The following is a 20038-nucleotide window of genomic DNA, read 5'->3' on the forward strand; positions in this document are numbered from 1 at the left end:
ACCAGCACAAACATTTGTGTCACCATCAAGGTGGTGCCCCATGGAAGCAAGGTGGAGCCACTTCTTTAACTGATAGTGAAACTGTTTGTGGAACTCTGTAAAGCCATTTTGGATCCATATAACTTCAGGGAGAAAGACACAGGTTAAAAAGTTTCTGAGATCACTCAGGTTCATTTTCCCATACTGAAAAACTTCTGTCTTCTTCATATTTTAATAATAGAACATTTATTGTTCTATTATCAAAAGCTGTTTGGTATCTCCTACTAAGTGTACAATTTTACTGATTTATTCATAAACTCTTGGAAGATAAATATATTTTTGTTAAGTATACAAAAACTTGATTGCTAGTATTCTTAATGACTGAAGCCCTTAAATACAAAAACATACACACCTTTCAAAAAAAAAAAAAAAGAAATCTACACTATTAAACTCCAGAAAACAATATTTAAATTATAAAGACCATCATGTCTACTCTTCTTCTAAATATGCTACTTCTAAGGCAGAAAAGCCAAGTTGGCTCCATTAATTTTTGCACACGCATACCACTGAGAATGCATGTCCGTCCTCTGCTGTGCCCATCTTTTTAAAAATAAAAGGGCCACCTTCTTTGTTGTATCTTCCTTCCTTCAGAGCATTGAGACTACCTGAGAATAATTAGGCTAGTCTTGATTACTGCTGTATTTACCTCCACATTGCAGGCCCAAGGACCACACCTGCCTATTCAGTAAGTTCCTATCTACAAAATCTCATCTCTTTTCTGCTTCTAGAAGTAATTCGATACTGCATCCTACAGCATTTTAAGGTTTCCCTAATCCTTCGACTACCCATGGATGACAACAGAGCTTATCTGAGAAGACAGAAAGACATCCTAATCATCTTTGTCTGTGGCTGACAGAGATCTTCACAAAGGAACCCACATCCTCAGGAACTTCAGTCTCAATCTGACAATTAAGTACCTTGTATCTTCAGAACTGTAGGCTTAGCTCAGGGTCCTTTCAAGACAAAACTATTACAAGGAAAGGCTTCCAGGCACTTTAAAACTTACACCAGCTATAAATGTTTTCTACTAATAGATAATAGCTTTGCAAGGTAGTGGTATTACCTTCATACATTGGGCAATGAAATGTTGGCTTAATCCCCATGTCATTTAGCAGAAGACATCCATGTCTGCCTTTAAGCATATAATCATTCAGGTTGGGAAAGACCTTCAAGATCACTGAGTCCAACTGTTAACTTAGCACTGCCAAGTCCACCACTAAACCACATCCCTAAATGTCACTCACTAATGAGACAGTTAAATGACAATTCTATCCAAGCTGACAATATGGTAGCCAATGGAAGAATATTTTTTAGTTTATTTAGCCTGTGTTTACTCCAGAATGATCAGTTTCCCCTTTCTGTGCAAATTTTCCTTTGGAATACAAACAATAAAAGAAAAATAACTGTGAAACAAAAACGTGCAAGAAATTCAGGGCTAAGTGAATATTCCAAGTTACTTGGGGAAAAAAAAGGCAAAATAGAAAATAGATTTCAAGTTCATCATGGTTGTATAAGTGGAAAATAGTTTTCCCATAGATAATAACTTGATGTTTCAAAAAATTTCCTTAAGCTTTGGCAAGAAGTGGTTCTGATATTTGCCTGTTTCTCCTTTCCATTAGACCTAAGAAGATCAATTCCCACCATGCTGATCAATTATCACAGAATCATAGAATAGTTAGGGTTGGAAAGGACCTTAAGATCATCTGGTTCCAACCCCCCCTGCCATGGGCAGGGACACCTCACACTAAACCATGTCACCCAAGGCCTCATCCAACCTGGCCTTGAACATCTCCAGGGATGGATCATTCACAACTTCCCTGGGCAACCCATTCCAGTGCCTCACCACCCTCACAGGAAAGAATTTCTTCCTTATATCCAATCTAAACTTCCCCTGTTTAAGTTTTAACCCCTTACCCCTTGTCCTGTCACTACAGTCCCTAATGAAGAGTCCCTCCCCAGCATCCTATAGCCCCCCTTCAGATACTGGAAGGCTGCTATGAGGTCTCCACGCAGCCTTCTCTTCTCCAGGCTGAACAGCCCCAACTTTCTCAGCCTGTCTTCATACGGGAGGTGCTCCAGTCCCACCAAGCTTGCCATTCCCTATGCTGTAACCACGGCTTTTGGACAACCACAGTCAAGAACACTAGGGACAGGGCAATACCATGACAGCTACAGCACAGAAGGACCCCAACATTCTCTGGTTTACTGTTATAGATAGACAGCAATATTTTATGTTTACCGTTATAGATACAGACTCACAGACCACAGCAGTATTTTACATTCATGATTATTTTGCATACAATCACAGAGAAAAAATGTTATGATTCTCATGTACTTTCAGCATCAATAACCCTACGTTATTACAGCATCAAACATGCTTGTTTCTCCCCACCTTCCATTTTAGAAGACAACTAACCCAAAAGTAGTAAGATTTCATACATTTGAAAATAAACCAAAGCATGATGTCAATAAATACAACAATTCAGAAAATTATGCGGTGTATAAAACCAAGAAGAATTCTCATGTGCCAAGAAAGAAGTCCAGTCACATGGCAGACTCTTCTGGTGGTTATTTCCTCTAGAAATTAAGCTTGGAATCAAAATATAACTAGAAAGTTTTACTTTGGAATGAAATGTGTGTAAGACTTTTCTTCAATCCTGCTTTCTACATACTACAAAAAGCCGTATCTTACACATAATGGCATTTCTCTCCCCTCCCTCACGTTCAGCTTCCATTTGATGTAACATGCTGATAAACAGCAGTAACTTCATTGTACACTGTTTAGTTTTGGTTTAATAAAAAAGTACTTGAGTTGTAGGTATACTGAAACTTCATCAATTTACATATAAATCTGAAAGACATACTGTGCATCTTCCCTCATAAATTTTACCAGTGTGATTTCAAAACATGAATCCTATATCACCAAATACACTTTAAGCAATACAGTCTAACCAAAGCATACCGTACTACGTAGAAAACTGTACACTTAGGCCCAAAATTGTCTTTGGCTTTCTGATTTGATGAAGAAAGTCCTGCAGTAGAGTCATATAAAATAAAACTAGGAAGTCTTCTAATAGTGAGCAATGTCACTTACAGAATTGGTTTGAAAGTTTATTTTCCATTTTTAATACACCAAATTTTGTCAAAGATATTTTCACGGGTAGAAAAGGGACATTTGGGACTTCTGGCATTTGAGAAACACCATGCAGCACACACATAGGAAAAATACTGGTATTTCTACTAAAAAAGTGAAGAGCACTGAAATAGTTTATTTTGACACTTAAACTGCCTTTCTTCAGAGGCAGCCAACCATTAAAATAGATGAAGTGATTCATGCCTCATGGTGCTACTGTTTCAGGCTTCCACACGTACAAACCATTCTTAATCATACTGCCCATATTTCAAGGTTTTCTTCATAATCCTAAAAAAACTATTTTCAAATAATAGCCAGATATCTACACTTAAAAGGATTTGACAGCACTGTATATTTCTCAGGAGATGCAGCTTGTATTAGTATATTTATTATTTCTTAAATATTTACCTTCTAATTCAAGCTTAACATATCCCCAAAACAGAACAAACACTACACATATACCTTATTTGCTGCTACATTCAGATTTTGTCACCAAGATTTTGACAACAGGTCTTCTGCTGCTCCCCACCCTCACTGGTATAAATGCCATTTCCAGAGTTGAGATAAACTCTTCAATTCTGGGGAGACGAACAGTAGAGAAACGCAGCGGGATGGGGAATACGGAAAATAGATAAAATAAAAACCACATTTCCTATAACTGGAGCCATTTATTCATAGTAATACTGAACAGTAAACTTGACAGCAATAAAAAAACCCCAGAGCTTTACAAAACTTTATAATTTAATAATAGGAATACATTTTTCTCTTGAAAACAGTTATTTCAGCTTTTCTCATCAGATCTATAGCTTACCTCAGGTGCTTATACCAGCATGGATGTAACTCAAATTTAACAAAATTACTAACTTTGTACTCACAGAGAAAAAAAATAAACACAGAATGTTTAAATTAATAGCAGTAGCTGCAATACAGTAATAAACTGTCAGTACCTCCTTGATACATCAGTAATTCAAGTAGCTGTTTTCAGTCACTTTTCAGATGAAAGAATAAAAAAAAAAAGGGGGGGAAGGGGACGGACTTATACACCCTGAAGAGGTCATTAAATTGAATAAGCCAAGAAATAAAAACTAAGGCTTAATGCCTAAGCAGGCTGACTTTTACTGTTAGAGGAAGAGCTCCTGAAATGTTCATTAACAGAAACAGACCATGTGTGCATACAGCTGGCATTAGAAAGGTTTTCATTATTCACTAAACTAACAGCCTCCAACATGGTATGATTCCCAGCTCTTCATTTTCTTGCACTGAGGGAATAATTCTATTCCTAAAGTGAGAGACTTCATGGCTATTCTATCACAAAAATTTAAAAACTCCACTAAAAAAGCACTGAGTAGTCAAGCATGATTATATAATTATTGAGTAAGAAGGGGCAGAAGCAATCTTAAGTAATTCCGTAACATCTTATATCTACTTACTACAACTTGTTCCAAATGACTTTAGCTACACATATTAGAAGTCTACCCCAACATACACTTCCCTTTATACCAGATAGTGCTAAAAGTAATTTACAAATAAAAACCTGTCCTATACATGCAAGAAATTACAAGGCTTGTGCCCCTAATCTCACACTCAAGATAATCAGTGCTAAACTGAAAACGGAGATCAGAACAAACCAGTTTCAGAAACCACAGGGAAAACCAGTTTAAAACTAGCTTCCGTATGAAATAGAACATTTTCATAGCATAGGTGAGCCAAATGACTGCATACCCCTCAACCAGAACTATGCTGTTACAACTTCTAGAGCATAATCTCTTTGCAGATATGTACATACACACTACAGTGAATTTAGCGATGCAGCACTCTTCATCTTGAACAAAAGCACAGATTTGCTACACTAGGGTAAATCTACACTGTTGAGAGAGCACCATTTGATACTTAATCAACAACTAACCTACAGACTTAGGACAACCACCCATAACAGCAGTGACAGACATGGACAAAGAACAATAATGCATTACAAGTCTTTAAATAGTAATCAAGATTTTAGTTAAACTTTAAATACCCTTCAGAAGAAAGTATGTAATTTCAGCATTTTTTCCTTCTAGTTATTAATTTATTTGGTGACGGTGTCAGTCAACATTCGTTTCAAGATTTATGAAAAAATGTAAGAAGAATATTTGGTAAGATTAGCTTTTCTTCTTTCATCATGGTTCAACCTTCTTTCCTGTCTGTATGTGACCTCCTCTTCATTTCCTCCTGAAGAAAAGTATAAAAAAATTCTTGTGTTTGGATGAGTCATCCAAACTTTACCCTGCTTTATGCAGGATCCTGTTATTCTGTACTTTAAATACAGACTAATAAATAAGTATCTGTGATTTAGAACAATCAAGAGACAATAAAGCAACCACGCAGTTATCTGAATCCTCAAGGTTCAGAATTAAACACATTCATATAAGTTTCCTCATGACGATCTTTTTTATATTACGTAAGTTCATTCTAAGTATTAAATTCTTCTCTAGTAGAGGTTTAAACAAAAAAAACTTCATCATCTCCATTTCATATAGTTGGAAATGAAGAAAGATTTCTCTGATGACATGCAGCACTAGCACTATATTAGGCTTCCGACCCTTCTGCACACCATCCTTTTTATTTATCCCTCTGCCCATACCACCTGAACCACACTGTCCTGCTAACAAAAATGAACAATGAGATGACTATGGTATTAAAGTAGCAATGCTGCACACTAACATCAAACCCTAGCAGTCATCAAACCCAAGTCTCCATCTGGGCACACAGAAAACACAAACTATGCAATTAGTGACCATTTGCAAAAGATTTGACTTAGGTAAATCATTTTACATACAATTAATGAAAAACAGGAACAATGAAAAACTACTTGTATGTGGCACCCAGATTGTTTTTCTTCTCATATCTGTCACCTTTTACATCCCACAACAGAAGCAGAAGTTGAACACGAGGGATGTTTCACAAGCTGATAAAGAATTTGTGTCTATCCTTTCATTGAAACAACCCAACTAAAATTCACAGTATTTCATAATAGGAAAAAAAAAAAAAAAAAAAAAAAGCCCTTCTCTCAAGAGCTGTACCCATAGCAGATGAACATAGAAAAAAAGAAAAAGCTAAGCCCACACCACATAAGCAGCCTTTACTGACTGAGACTATCCAACCTAGTGAAATCAGGACAAAATTCACTGAATCATAATCTTCCAAATATAGAGCCCTTGCATATTAGAGGGCAGCCAAATCGCTACTCTGAGCATACAGTCATAAAACTTTGTTAGCAGGTAATTAATATAATGTTCCAAAATAAGGATGCAAGTGATGCTTCACCTGCACTAAAGAAGCTTAAATGCCACTGGCTGCGAAGATGCTGATGGCAGCATGAGGAGCGCTTTGATGTTTCACTCTGTAGCAGCAAAAGCTCCATGACAGCAGGTATGGCTTTGGAACCCAGCACTACATTCACCATTCTGTTTACATAGCAAAAGACTCATTAAAATAAAGTTATTACTAGCAAAGGTTGCCAATATAAACATAGTATTCTTGTTCTTAACCAATGTGATGTACCAAGACAAAAGTATTTTAAATAGATTTGTTACCAGAAACACCTGGTGCTTTTCATTATAACAGTTTAGACTGACCTTGGACACAATATAGCACCGCCCCAAAACACCCCATGCTTATGGGTTATGAAAACATTATATATTTAAATATATATATATTCTTTCATTATGCAAAACTCCACTAGCAAGTTTCAATCACTTTCATCCTTAAAATCCAACGTCAGTTCCTCTGTGGCAGTGATACAATTCCAGTCATATTTTGTAGCTCAAACACTAGCAAGAAACCATCAACTGAAAGCTGCAGCTTTTGTTATGGTCTGCAGTACCAAACAGCCAAACACTTTGTCATTGTTCTGTGTCGTTAGTTGAAAACGGCAGATGTACTTTAAAAAAATGGGTTTTAATCAAAATTTGCACACATCCTCCAACTGATGCAGAGGTTACTAATATTTGGAAAAGAGTTCCCGATTCTCATTCCATCACATATAAAGCAGAAGAGAACCATGCTCATTTGAAAGCATGGCTGCCCTTTTCTTTCACCCACCCCTTAAGCTGTGACAGATACTGAACAAATGACCCACTCTGCAAACTGATCAACACAGGTGAAATACTGGGAGTGACCATTCCTCTTGGGAGTACACACACAAGATCTGCATGCATCTCATGTGTGGTGGTAAACGCACTGAAGCTGAGGAAACTGGCTTCTCTGCTTTCTTAAACTAAAAGTGAAGTATTTTAAGCCTAGCGTAGAGTAACACAGTATATAAGAACACGTAAAACTGTCAGAAAACAGAACTGTCCCTTTCAAGTTAACTATATTGCTATATATAAATCAATCACACAGGAACAATGAACAAAAGACTATTCTGTTTCTTTAAAGCTCATCTTTTTCAACTCTGCAGTAGATGTTCTGAAATCACAGATCAAGAATATAGACTTTATAGAAAGAGTCAGGAGCTAAGAGAGAAATAACAGCACAACAACTATAACAAACAAGGAATAAATTATTTCTTCAAGAACAGAAATCATTTGGCCTTTTAACTACTTACTGGGTAATAAATTTCAGGTCAGATCCTGCTAACTGCTACATTTTCAGCTCTTCCCTGCGCTTGCTGGCTCAAATTAACACAACAGATTGCTCTTGCAGATTCAAAATTATATGGCAATAAATTCAGAAAAATGAGACAACTTTCACATCAAATCTGTAAGCTCCATATTAAATGTGAAACACTCTGAAAGCTCAGAAGGCCAAAATTCTACGAAGGGGTATATGTTTGTCAACCACGATGACCTGGAGACCCTGTATTAACAAGGCTCAGCCTAGTGACCTGCTAAATTAACACTCTTTGCACAAAGTTGTTATCTTTCCAGTTGATGAGATTGCTATGGACAGATGCACCTATTGAAAAGATCAGAGTCGCTGCTGTATCTGCAGCCCCCCTTTTGTTAGGGTTGGAATTCAGGGGTCTCCATGGTAAGGTTCAACTTAGATGAACACCTATTCATATTCAAACTGGTATAAATACACATTTTACCTGACAGCTTTATTTTATTATTATTATTCTTAAAGATATAAATAGCAATTTAGTTCAGTTTGTTTGTTTTTAAGTTTTAAGGCTTGTGTATTGAGATGCTTAACCACTCTCCTGCTAATCATCTCTCAAGTTTCTCAGTCCATGAATGCATTCCCATCCTAGCCCAGCACTGGGCCCACAATTTTGCTGCTGCACTGCCTAATTAACAGCTTTAAGAACTCCCTTTCAAATGCTGACACAACCACAGCAGAGCAGGCAGAAAATAGTCAACACTTCACATCTCTGTCATAATGACAAGGTTTAAGCTTAACATTAGAATCCTAACGCTTGCACTGAACAAGACCAAGGCCAGACACCATTTCCTTTCTCTAGGCACAGCTCCAGAAAAAGAACCAGGCAGACAACTGCAGGGAGGAGGATGATAAGGTTTATCAGAGCTGTTCATCATCACCATAAAACTCTACAGTTGAGCTCGGCATGTGCTGAAGTGATACAGTTACACATGCAAGGAAGTGGAGGTCTGGATTAGTTTTACACAGCCTACATTAACCTATCTGTTCTAGTTTTAGAACATATTCAGTGTTCAGCGAACACTTACCAATGCACTCCTAAATAACGTGTAATACAGTTAACACTGTAGACAGAACATATATGCAAAAGTATAAGTATACGCAAATGTATTTGAGAACTGCTAGGCTCTTCTTAAATGTAGCTAGCAACTAGGAACTATTTGGTAGGAATGTATTTATAGAAGTGTTTCTTATAGATCACCAAGGTCAAATACCACTAAGCACTATCATGAGTGTGCACATGCAGTACACATAAAAATGTCACCTCATTAAATTAGTGGATGACAGATACTGGCAGAAGAGCAAATAATAATACAGTAGTTTTACAAAGTGATATGCACCATGTAAAGGTAATACATCAAACAGGTCTTCATAACCACTAATGCAATGTTACACAACCAAAAAGAGTTAAGAGATCAGATGACAGAAAGCTGTGACAATAAAAGAGTTATTTATCTCAGCAAAGGCAACCTTACACAGGCTTTTAATATGATACAAGAAGAAAAACAGCAATCAGTGAACATCTAAAGGAGGCTGCAAAACCACTTCCCTTTGTACATATCTTTACTGAAGACACCCATCAAATACAGGCTATGAATCTGACCCATGCTAATAAGTAGAAAGTCCTCTATGTTGGGTTTTTTGTTTTGTTTTGGTGGGGTTTTTTTGACGTTTTTATCTAGCAGAAAAAGGATGATGATGACCATGCCACACATTTCAATTTGCATTGTTTTTAAATTCTGCCTTCAAACTACCAGGACAAACTAAATAGCAAATTCTCCATCTCTTATTGCCTCTGAATTGAGACTACCTGTCTTTTTCAAAGACATATTTCCATCAAACACAAATAATTATGCTCAACACAGGGATAAACAGACAAGAGTTAAGGCATAAAATACAGCAAAAATCCCATTAGAAAATCTGACAGTTTCTCTTAATGCCCAAAGAGGGATGGGAGGAAAATAATCAATCAATGTATTTTCTTCATGGATTCTCCTGCTGAAGAAATAGATGGATGTGGTCAGCCATCCTGTGCTCAGGAAGGTACACAAAGAAAGTCTTTTCATTTAGAGCCACTGAATAAAATCCCTCTTGATAAGCTGTGGAATTGGTATCTACAGAAAGACAGCTTATTACCTCCGCTTCTCACGTCTTTCAAATTTGCACCATGTGTTGCAGATTAACAGTTACTTTTTTGCTTTTTACGGCTTCTCAAAAATAAAGCATGCATACAAAATGCAGAATAGCAGCTGTTTATGACTTTTTGCAGTGTAAGGAAATGAATTCCATTTTGAATTCCATTCCACATTTTTAGTTTTGGTTATGTTATTTTTGGAAGATGAAATAGTGGCATTCCAGCTAGTCTTTTTAAGATGTTTTCCCTGACACTTAGTTTCTGTTGCTGTACTTCTACTTTTAATTGAAAATACATTTCCACTCATGATAATTTACACTTAAAGTGAGCTGTTTAGTAAATAAGTAAATTCTGCAATTTGAATATGATGTTTTCATACTCAGACTGCCTAGCAGAATGCCAATACAAAATTAATGTCAAATAGCATAAAGCAACCATACCAAAGCCCAAAAGAAAAAGCTTTTACAGGAAATCAGTTGCAAATTTTCTAAACAAGAAAAATAAATAGATACGCCTGAAGTAGTCCATAATTTCATACACAGACATGTAGAATTCACAAGCTAGGAAATTTCATTGATCAGCATTATATTTTACTTGCAGCTAATTTTTAGCAGCAAGTAAAATATAATTAGAGAAAGAAATCATATTTCTGTAAAACACACCTACAGAAAGAGCGCAGACAACAAAGTGATGAACTTTGCCATAAAAAAAATACACATTCAATATCCAGCTAATGCTCTCCCATGGTTTGCTAATTTCTCCAGTGTATTGCATGAAGTGGTGGTCACCATTGTAAGTGTACAAAACAAACAAATAATCAAGTGCTAAGCAGCCCAGTCTCAATTTTGCAATTAGAATTTCTCTTCAGAAAAATAAACGGGATTTAGTGTATCTAATCTATGTCCAAGGCAGAGGGGGTGAGGGAATAAAAAAAACACTGTTGAATATAAAAGCAGAGAGTGTGAAGAAGTTTACTGGGGTTAAGTATTAACCTGACGCATTTTTCAGAATGACTGTACTATTTTTAACTGCTCTTTTTTGGCCACAGGTCAAAGTTTTCCTAGCAAAATACCAAAGTGAAAATGCTGGGAGCGAAGCCCAGAGACAGCTCTCTTTGCTCTGGCCTAGGCAAAAACTTATCTGAATCCAGTTAGATATGAAGCACTATTTCCCACTCCCCTTCATTGACTACTATGGCTGTCATTATGCCTCTCAACATCCATGAGAGGAGTAATACAGTACTCAAGCCTTGAGAAGAACATTTTTCAGATGTTATAGGAAATTCCTATATTCTCCACACAGCACAGACATACATACTGTTCAGTCAGTTCCTGTATTTTTGGCCAAACAGAACTGAGTCATTTGAAAGCAGAAAAAAACCAGACTCAATATAAGTGCCTTGAGCAACTCTTAGAAGGACTGGGATTTCTGCCCCCTTTTCTGTTCCTCCTAAGTGGGACACATTGAAAATATTGGGACAGATTGGAAATTTGGAAATAAAAGGTTTTAAGACTCTGAAGCCCAGCAGTAGCAGAAATAATAATAGCCTCTGTATTTCCAGGGTTCGGATGTTTTAAATGGGGAAATATAACTCTCTTCCCACTTCTTCCTGAGGGCATGGATTTCTTACTGAAGGAAATTTTATTTCATCCACTCACACAGAAACATGCTATTTGAAATAGGAGAGATAAATCAATTTGCCCCAATGGAAAATAATCGTGACCCCATAGGACTCCCCCCCCATCCCAGTTTACATTTCTCCCTCAGGCGTGCCCTTTTCCTGGACTATTTCCACATCGCACAGCAAACCTCAGCTTCACCAGAGGCTGGTTTTACGGTGCGGGTAAAGGGGGGATCTGAGAGGATGGGGACTGCGTGCCTGGCAGCGCACACAAAGGCAGGTACTTTGGGAACGGACACGCTAGGATTACGAGGCGCGAAAGCAAACGATGTAAACGATGCTGGGAAATAACGAAAACAAGGTGCTTTCCTCCCCAGGTCAGATTTTTCCAGAGACACTTCTCACTTTCCCCAAAATAAGCTGCATCTAAATGGAGAGCGCTGGCTCCTGGTGCAGTGTGTGCCCCCCAACAGCCCCAAGACCCACTCCCAGCCGGCGGGGCCTCCCGTCCGCTGCCCAACGCCCCTCGCCGGCGGCCCGGCCGAGGGCGTGGAGAGGCGCTGCCCCTCCACAACCCCGGAGAAGCAGCCTCCGTCCTCCCCCAGGAAAGCTCCTCCAGGACGCGGGAGCTCTTTCCTTCCTTCCTTCCTTTCTTCCCCCTCTCTTCCTGCCGCCCGCCCGAGGCGAGGGCAGAGCTCCCTTTGTTACCCCACCAAGCGCTTTTCCCCTCGGCGCGGTGCAGCGCGGCCCTGCTGCCCGCCTCACCAGCAGGCTCTCCACGTTGACCGGGGAGCGCGGGTCGCGGATCATGGACTCCAGCTTCCTCTGGCGGCCCTCGAGCATCCCCGCCGCCGGCTCCAGCGCCTCCGCCGCGAGGGGAGCCGCCGACATCTTCCCCGCCGGCTGCTGGCTCATCCTCCGGCCCGCCTAGCGGCGGCGAGAGACCGTCCCCCGCTGCCGGGAGGAGGGGACTGAGCGGGGCCGCCCGGCGCGGGGCCTAGCACGGCGGAGAGGCCGGGAAAGGGCGGGAGCCCTGCGGGCCGGGCCTGGGCAGAGAGGCGGGAGTGGAGAGCAGTGCGCCGCCGGTGGCCGCCCTGCGGCCGCCCGGGCATGAAGGGCGCGGGAAAGCGGCCGCTGCTCCGCCTGGGCGCGGGGAGAGGGAGGGGAGAGGTGGGAGGGAGCGCTTCCCGCCGTGCCCCCGCCTCTCCCCCTGCTCGGGGCGTCCCTCAGCGGGCTCCGGCTCACTGCCCGCTCCCTGCCGCTGGCCGGAGCATCGCGCGGGCTGCGTGCCCGCTCCGAAAGCGGAGGGAGGAAGGAAGGCGGGGAGGGAAGGGGAAGGCTGCGACCGACTCGGAGTCCGGCTCCCTGTACTCCGCCTCTTCTGGTGCTGGGGCGGGAGCTGCGAGCACCGCCAGCCCGGCCTGGCCTTGCCTCACCGCTGCCCCTCCGGCCCGCCCCCGCCACTCACTCCATTGCGTGGCTCCCGCCTGCCCGCGGCGCCCGCCCCTCAGCCGGTTCGGCTCAGCTCGACCCGATGCGGCCCGGCCTCTTCCTCCACCGGCCTCCCTTACCCACAAGGCCGCGCTGCGAGCGGCGCATAGCTCAGCGCTCGCTCACAGCCTAACTATAACCCTGAGCTCAGCTCCCCGCGGCCAAGGGGAAGTCCGGGGCCGCCCCGCCGCGCTCAGCCTGCCGCGGTCGCAGCAGCGAGGTGACCGCCCGCTCCGCCAGCCCCCGAGGCAGCTGCTGCGGCAAGGCCTCGCGTGAAGGGCTGGGCCTGAGCACAGTAGCCGGAGAGGGAAAGGGCTGTGTGGTGACTGGCTCAGTTTGCCTGAGACTTCATCCTGCCCGCGTACTGTAAAGCACTCCAAAATCAACCCCAAAACAGTTGAGAAAGTGAGTGAGCAGTGTTTCAGCAGTGCTCAGGGCATGTACTAGAGGGAGGATGGAGAGCTACCAGTTAGGAGCTGTGTAAGGGAACATGGATGTCCACCTGCTGTGCTGGACGTGGTTACAGCCACCTTGCCACTGCTTGGTGGACATTTTGAAGGGGTAGGATGCTGTGGACAAACCCAGGCAAGAGCACATTGTAGCTGGGAGAGTGCTGTTGACAGCCTGTTGTGGCTGCAGGAATGGAGGACGTGACTCAGATGGCAGGGATGCTCCGCAGGACAACATTGTGGCTGAACTATGGTTCCAGCAGCTCAGAGCTGATATTACTGAGCAGAATGACAGGGACCATGGAAGTGCTATCCACAGAGGTGGAGGGACCTCTGGGAGGAAAGGTTAACGTTTTAGTTTTATTGTGTTGACTTTCAACTGGTAGCTGGATGTCAGTGAGCTGATGTCAGAAAAACGGGCTGATACTTTAACTTGAAAGGAAGAGGGGAGGGAGTCAAAGAGGAGTAAATGTGTGAGTCACTTGCATGGTTTTGAGTGAGATCACTCTCTGATATTCTGAGTCAAGGCCATGGCACTGAACAGCCCCCAGCTCGAGGGTAGGTCAGGTCTGAGCATCAGCCCAAACCCCGTAACTGGAATCTGGATTGTAGGCCACAGAACCAAAATCCCCAAACCTGACAGGAACACACACACACACACACACACACACGTGTGAACGTTTTGAGAAGTCATGATTGGTGGTGTGACTCATGCTTCTTTGAGTGCACCACATTGAGTTTGTGAGTTTTCTGGTGAAAATCTGCTTGGGAGAGGCACTGTTTATTTATATTGTAGGATTACTTCATCTCCCAAACAGAAAATTTACTGCAACACCACCAAAAAGAAAAATCACATAATTTGTTTGAGGAGTTTACATTGCAATGAGATAAAAGTAGGTGCAACTGCTAGTAGGGTTGCTACTAGGATTAGGATGTGGGTACTGAAGTTACACAGCTTGGCATGTCAACCATTAAAAGCTCTAAATTACCTAAAAGAACAGGATTTCTTCACATACAGCCTACTCACTAGCTAACTTCTTGTAAGCAGCAAAGCAGAAATGTTTTTTGGGTTTGTTTTTTTTTTTAAGAAGGTATTTAAAATGGGTTTGGACAAGAGGCCAAGTGTGAGGAGGTGTCTCCAGTGATCAATAAGGAGCTTATCTGGGTTCTGCTAATGTCAACAGCAATTTTGGGGGTGATTTCAATGAGCTTTGAGTCGAGTACCAGGTAATGTGAAGTTCTAAGCTCTCTTCTCAGTTTCCCCTTGGCTACAGACAAGTTGCTTCTCTTTTCCTCATTTTTCTTATCTAGAAAATAAGCTTTGTAAAAACTGTTATTTACTTTATCTGGCTTATGTGATTTAGTGACATTGTCCAGGGTGCTGTTTAGACGAAGGTAACAAATTCTTAAATAAGCAGTCCTTTTTACATACAAAACCCAATGTGATTGTGACTTCAAAAGCAAGTGTGTAGAAGCAGTAACTTCTTGAAATTCTTGCTCAATAGATCTGTTCCTGTAGCCTTCAGGACATGGCTGTTTGCTGATGAAACAAGTTTTACTCTGTTTCAAGAGACAAACTGACAACAGCGGTCAGCTGAATTCCTTTTTATGACACAAATGCTTAACAAAATCATCAGCAGAAGCCTTATTGCTGGTTATAAGTGGTAAGTGGCAAAAAGAGTGCCTAGAAAGTCAGATCCTTCCCTTAGTATTTGCAAACCCACAGTTAACGTGTCCTAAAGGAAAAATAACCCCACCTTCTTGCAGTCTTTTACCGTTCTACCTTTTCTGCCTGTAGTGGCATACGTCTCTTAGGGTAACCCCTATCTCTAACAGTGACCATCTAAGGAAAAACTGTTTTTACTTGATTGCGCATGATAGTTTTGAAGTCCGATGCAGTGCATTGTCACATGGTATTTACCATGTTTTGTGAGGCAAAGTCCAAGCTTTCCACTGATGTACAAGCTGCAGGTGTAAGCCTGTGAGTCCACAGTTGGATCCTTTGCCTTTCTCTCTCCTCCCCGAAATGCCATTTAACTCTTTAGGTGCCTACAGCCCAAATATGTCTTGGGTGTCCCAAGGCAGTCAGAAATTTGCTGTTGGCCATTTTCAGAACTGGCTGCATATGCATGAGCAGGTTTGTAGGAAGTTAGTAAACTGCGCTTATTGGTTGAAAGTCATCAACTTTAGGGTATTCCATAGGGATCAAGGCTTCTCAGGAACAAGAGGGATTTGTGTCACAACCTCAGGCATGCTTTCACTACTAGCTGTTGCAAAAGAAGGGAAAGGAGAGAAACTACCCATCTGCGCGTCTGTTTTAGGAGAAAGGGCTGCTACATTTTTAGCACTTGCTGCTGACTTGTTAAGGCTTTTGTAGATGATCTTGGGCTCCCACTCTCTGCAGGTGTTTTAAAGAGAGCATAAGAGCACTACTGATAGAATCATAGAATAGTTAGGGTTGGAAAGGACCTTGAGATCATCTAGTTCCAACCCCCCTGTCATGGACAGGGACACCTCACACTAAACCATGCCACCCAAGGCCTCATCCAACCTGGCCTTGAACACCGCCAAGGATGGAGCATTCACAACCTCCCTGGGCAACCCATTCCAGTGCCTCACCACCCTCACAGGAAAGAACGCCTTCCTTATATCCAATCTAAACTTCCCCTGTTTAAGTTTGAACTCGTTACCCCTTGTCCTGTCACTACAGTCCCTAATGAAGAGTCCACCCCCAGCATCCTTGTAGGCCCCCTTCAGATACTGGAAGGCTGCTATGAGGTCTCCACGCAGCCTTCTCTTCTCCAGGCTGAACAGCCCCAACTTTCTCAGCCTCTCTTCATACGGGAGGTGCTCCAGTCCCCTGATCATCCTCGTGGCCCTCCTCTGCACTTGTTCCAACAGTTCCATGTCCTTTTTATGTTGAGGACACCAGAACTGCACACAATACTCCGAGTGAGGTCCCATGAGAGCAGAGTAGAGGGGCAGGATCACTTCCTTCGACCTGCTGGTCATGCTCCTTTTGATGCAGCCCAGGATACGGTTGGCTTTCTGGGCTGCGAGCGCACACTGAAGCCGGCTCATGTTCATTTTCTCATCGACCAACACCCCCAAGTCCTTCTCTGCAGGGCTGCTCTGAAGTTAATTCTACGAATTGGTAAACCTAAAATTTGGGATTAGCATCTCATGTGGATTTAATCCATTTTTGTGTTTAGCATCTTGGGAAACAGAAGCATGGAAAAGTGAGTTGCCATGGACTGTTTCTATCTGGAGACATGAAGTGACTCTCATCCTGACTGAGAACCAAATTGTGACAGCAGAGTAAGAGGACAAAAAGTCAGATTGTCCAAGCAAATACACAGTCTTTGAAAGCTGCCAAAATTAAGCCACAACAAACCGCTATGGGCAAAGGTACATAACTATCGTCCCTCCTTGCAGGGTGACACACTGATGTTTGAACATCAGTCACAGCTGATAATTGTTGTTGTGATGGAAATAGGACAAGAGATGTTTTTTTTTAATAATGAGACCTTGGAGGTGGTAGCTGAAGGTTTGTCATGCTACCTCCAGAAAATAATTTACATTTACTTCACTAGCATAAGGGTTTCTTTATTTTCAGATTCATGAATATGAAGTAGGGACCGAAAGGAATATAAGTTTATTGTGGTGGTGTTTGTTTGGGTTCTATTTTCCTTTCTTATGTGCTAGTGTTTAATCAGTCTAAGGGCTAATAAATTATTTTTCTGGATTAAAAATAACCTCTTTTTCTTTATTTTAGGTTAATGAAAACAGACAGGAAGAAAGGTACATGACTTCTGTATCTGGGAGATACAAAAGCACATGTTTTTAAAGGGGTTACAAAGTCAGCCATACTCATCAACACTGCTGATTTTCTGATTCCGGTGTTGTCTTGGTGCAAATGCTATAGTTATGTAAAGTCCACAAAAAAACACCGTTCAACAGTCTTCCATTTAATTCATAGTACAGCATCTGTTGCATTGCGACTACTGGCTTTAAATACAAGCAGCTTTTCCAGCCCCATTTATTTCCAAACCACTCCTCAGTAACAGCAACACTACCACATCAATCACTAGCACAGGCCAGCTATAAAATTACAAACCCACTCAGCCATCTGTATAATTAAATTCAAACCAAACTAATCAAGTGGATGTTAAAGGAACTATCTTCATACAGTAAACTTTATAGGTAAAGGCCTACATCTGCTGTTCCTACTTGGGAAGGAATATATCTTTGTCTCCAATAGGTATGGTATAACAGATATCAGTGCTTCCTGCTCTTTCAAACAGCATGACAGCTGATCAATGCAGAACTGTTGATACTGTCTGTGCTGTGTTGAATTCAGTGTCTTAAACACAAATACCAGAGGATCAAAGAAGAAGAGGAGATGTGAAAATTGGCTGCGTAATGCCTGGGTGTGTCCTGATAATTCAGGACTTGATCTTTGCCTGTCTTTTAATTCATTATATAATTCTCTCCAGCTAACTAACATTTCTTGTGTTAATAAGGCAGTTTTCATAGTCTCTTGGGTGCATTGGGAAGACAGAAGTGAAACTGCGAATCTAGGTTAATTAAAATGCTTACGTGATGTTGATGTGCCAGATTCTCTGCTGCAAGTCCCAGGAGGAAAGTTGCAGTAAGCATAGCTTGGAGAGTAAAGACAAAGTGACCTCAAGTTTTCCTTTGCTGCTTTCTGCATTTAGGTGAAGTTTAGGGCTTTGTTGCCCATAGGGATAAGTCACAGGGGTTCAAGGGGCTGCTCTGATTTATGAAATCCTCCCTGTCATGCTGCAGTAATGCTGCTTATACCTCACAGAAATGAAACAGAGGAGAGTTTCTGCCACTCTTACTTCTGCTGTTAGCATTACCTTGGCAATTCCTTTACCTGACACATTGTAAAGGCTGCAAAATTGGAAGTGTACAGGGTACAAAGCTGCTGGTCCCTTGGAAGTTCTGGCCATAGCTTCTTGGAGCTTATTTCTGCCTTCTTTTAATTCTGACAAGGGGATGAAGGACTGATTTAATCCCATCACTTGCATGCCTTGGTACAGTGAATGTGCACCCATATAAACACAAGCATTTCTGATTTAACATCAAACATTTAAAGACCTTCTTCCCAAAATGGCTCCCAAAGTCTGGAATTGAGCAAATAAGCTCCTTATAGAAAACCTGAGGAGAATCAGACATGTTAGATGGCTGTGTACTGTGTAAACTGTGTGCTGTGTACTGAAGAAAACTTGTTCTAAGAAATGCACTCAAATCCCTAGTTTTCCCAGATGATAGATTGTCTGAACAAGGATGTCTGTCTATCCTGATCTGAGAACCCATGTACGTATTCTCCTTTCTGCATCCTGTGGCAATTCATGCCGCATATTCCACCTCCAAAGTTTCTAGCCATTATCTTGCAAGTTTGTGTGTGGTTTTGCCTCTTTAAGGATGCATTCTGCTGAAGCAGTCTTTATGCAGTAAAAATGCATCAAGAAGAAGATGAAGAGGCAGGGAGGAAAAGGCTCTCTAGCCTGTTGATGAGAACATTCGGCAGGATGGAGGCAAGAAGGTAGACAGTGAAACTTTCACAGTTAGGTGGCTACTGACAGGAGTATTTTTGGATTGCAGTCTTGGATTTTGATGTGAGAACCATTGTAGGCACCTAATAAATCTTTCTGTTGATCTGGCCTTTAGCCATAAGTATGCAGAAACTGGCTTGGAAAGTGACGGTAAAACCCTGGCCACCAAACACTCCCTGCAATTAGGGGGGAAGTGACTTGTATGGAATGGGCTAAATAAAGATGATCAGTGCTGTAGTTCTGTGTGCATCTCTGAATACCCACATTATGTGTCTCTGTATTAGCACTGTCATTCCTATGATCTGCTTTTCATCAAGACTTAGCTACTGTTAATTGTGGGGGAAAAAAGGCAGTCTAGCTGTTACTGGAGTTTAAAAAACTATGGTAGCTGGGACTGCTCTTGGGGAGCTTGCAGAGGCTGTAAAATAAGAAAAATTGTGAGTGCACTAGTGAAGATATAGCTTTGCAGATAAGAGTTTACACTCTTGGAGAAATTACATCTTTTAGTATGTAAACAACATCAGAATCGAGCAGCAAAGTAAACACTTGGCACAGAGAGGGACAAAAGAAGGAAAGAAAAGGAATATCCAGGAACCCTATCTTTTTTCTTCCTGTTTGGAAAAAGTACTGTTTTCCTATTTCTCATTTTGTCCAACAAGAAGGACAGTTGTGTTCAACAACTGTTATTACTAGACTTGACTCTCAAATAATGAATGGGACCACTGTGTGAAGACAGTAGCATAGAGATGATCTCAGTTTTGCCTCAGTTCAAATGAATACTTCATCTAGGCTTTGCTGATGGGTGATGATATTAAAATAAGCTACTGAATGGATAGGCAGAAGGTATGAAAATTAAAATTGCCATAGAAATGGTAATTACAACCAAATAGGAAAAAAAAAAGAGAAGATTTTATTAAATTTGATATCAGATAAACATCAGAATTC

The 20038-nt window shown here is 41.4% G+C and overlaps 1 protein-coding gene across 1 annotated transcript in view; it reads right to left on the reverse strand.

The window, feature by feature from the left end:
• The window catches only part of ROCK2 (Rho associated coiled-coil containing protein kinase 2), a 102043-nt gene extending 89566 nt beyond the window's left edge, over window positions 1–12477 (reverse strand). The window contains exon 1 of the mRNA XM_080616318.1: window positions 12337–12477. Within this exon, the coding sequence (XP_080472444.1) occupies window positions 12337–12462 (126 nt within the window). The 5' untranslated portion in view covers window positions 12463–12477. The remainder of the gene's footprint in view (window positions 1–12336) is intronic.
• Between the last annotated feature and the right edge of the window lie 7561 nt (window positions 12478–20038).

The sequence above is a fragment of the Psittacula echo genome, assembly GCF_963264785.1.
Source record: "Psittacula echo genome assembly, chromosome: 4".
Lineage (NCBI taxonomy): Eukaryota > Metazoa > Chordata > Aves > Psittaciformes > Psittacidae > Psittacula > Psittacula echo.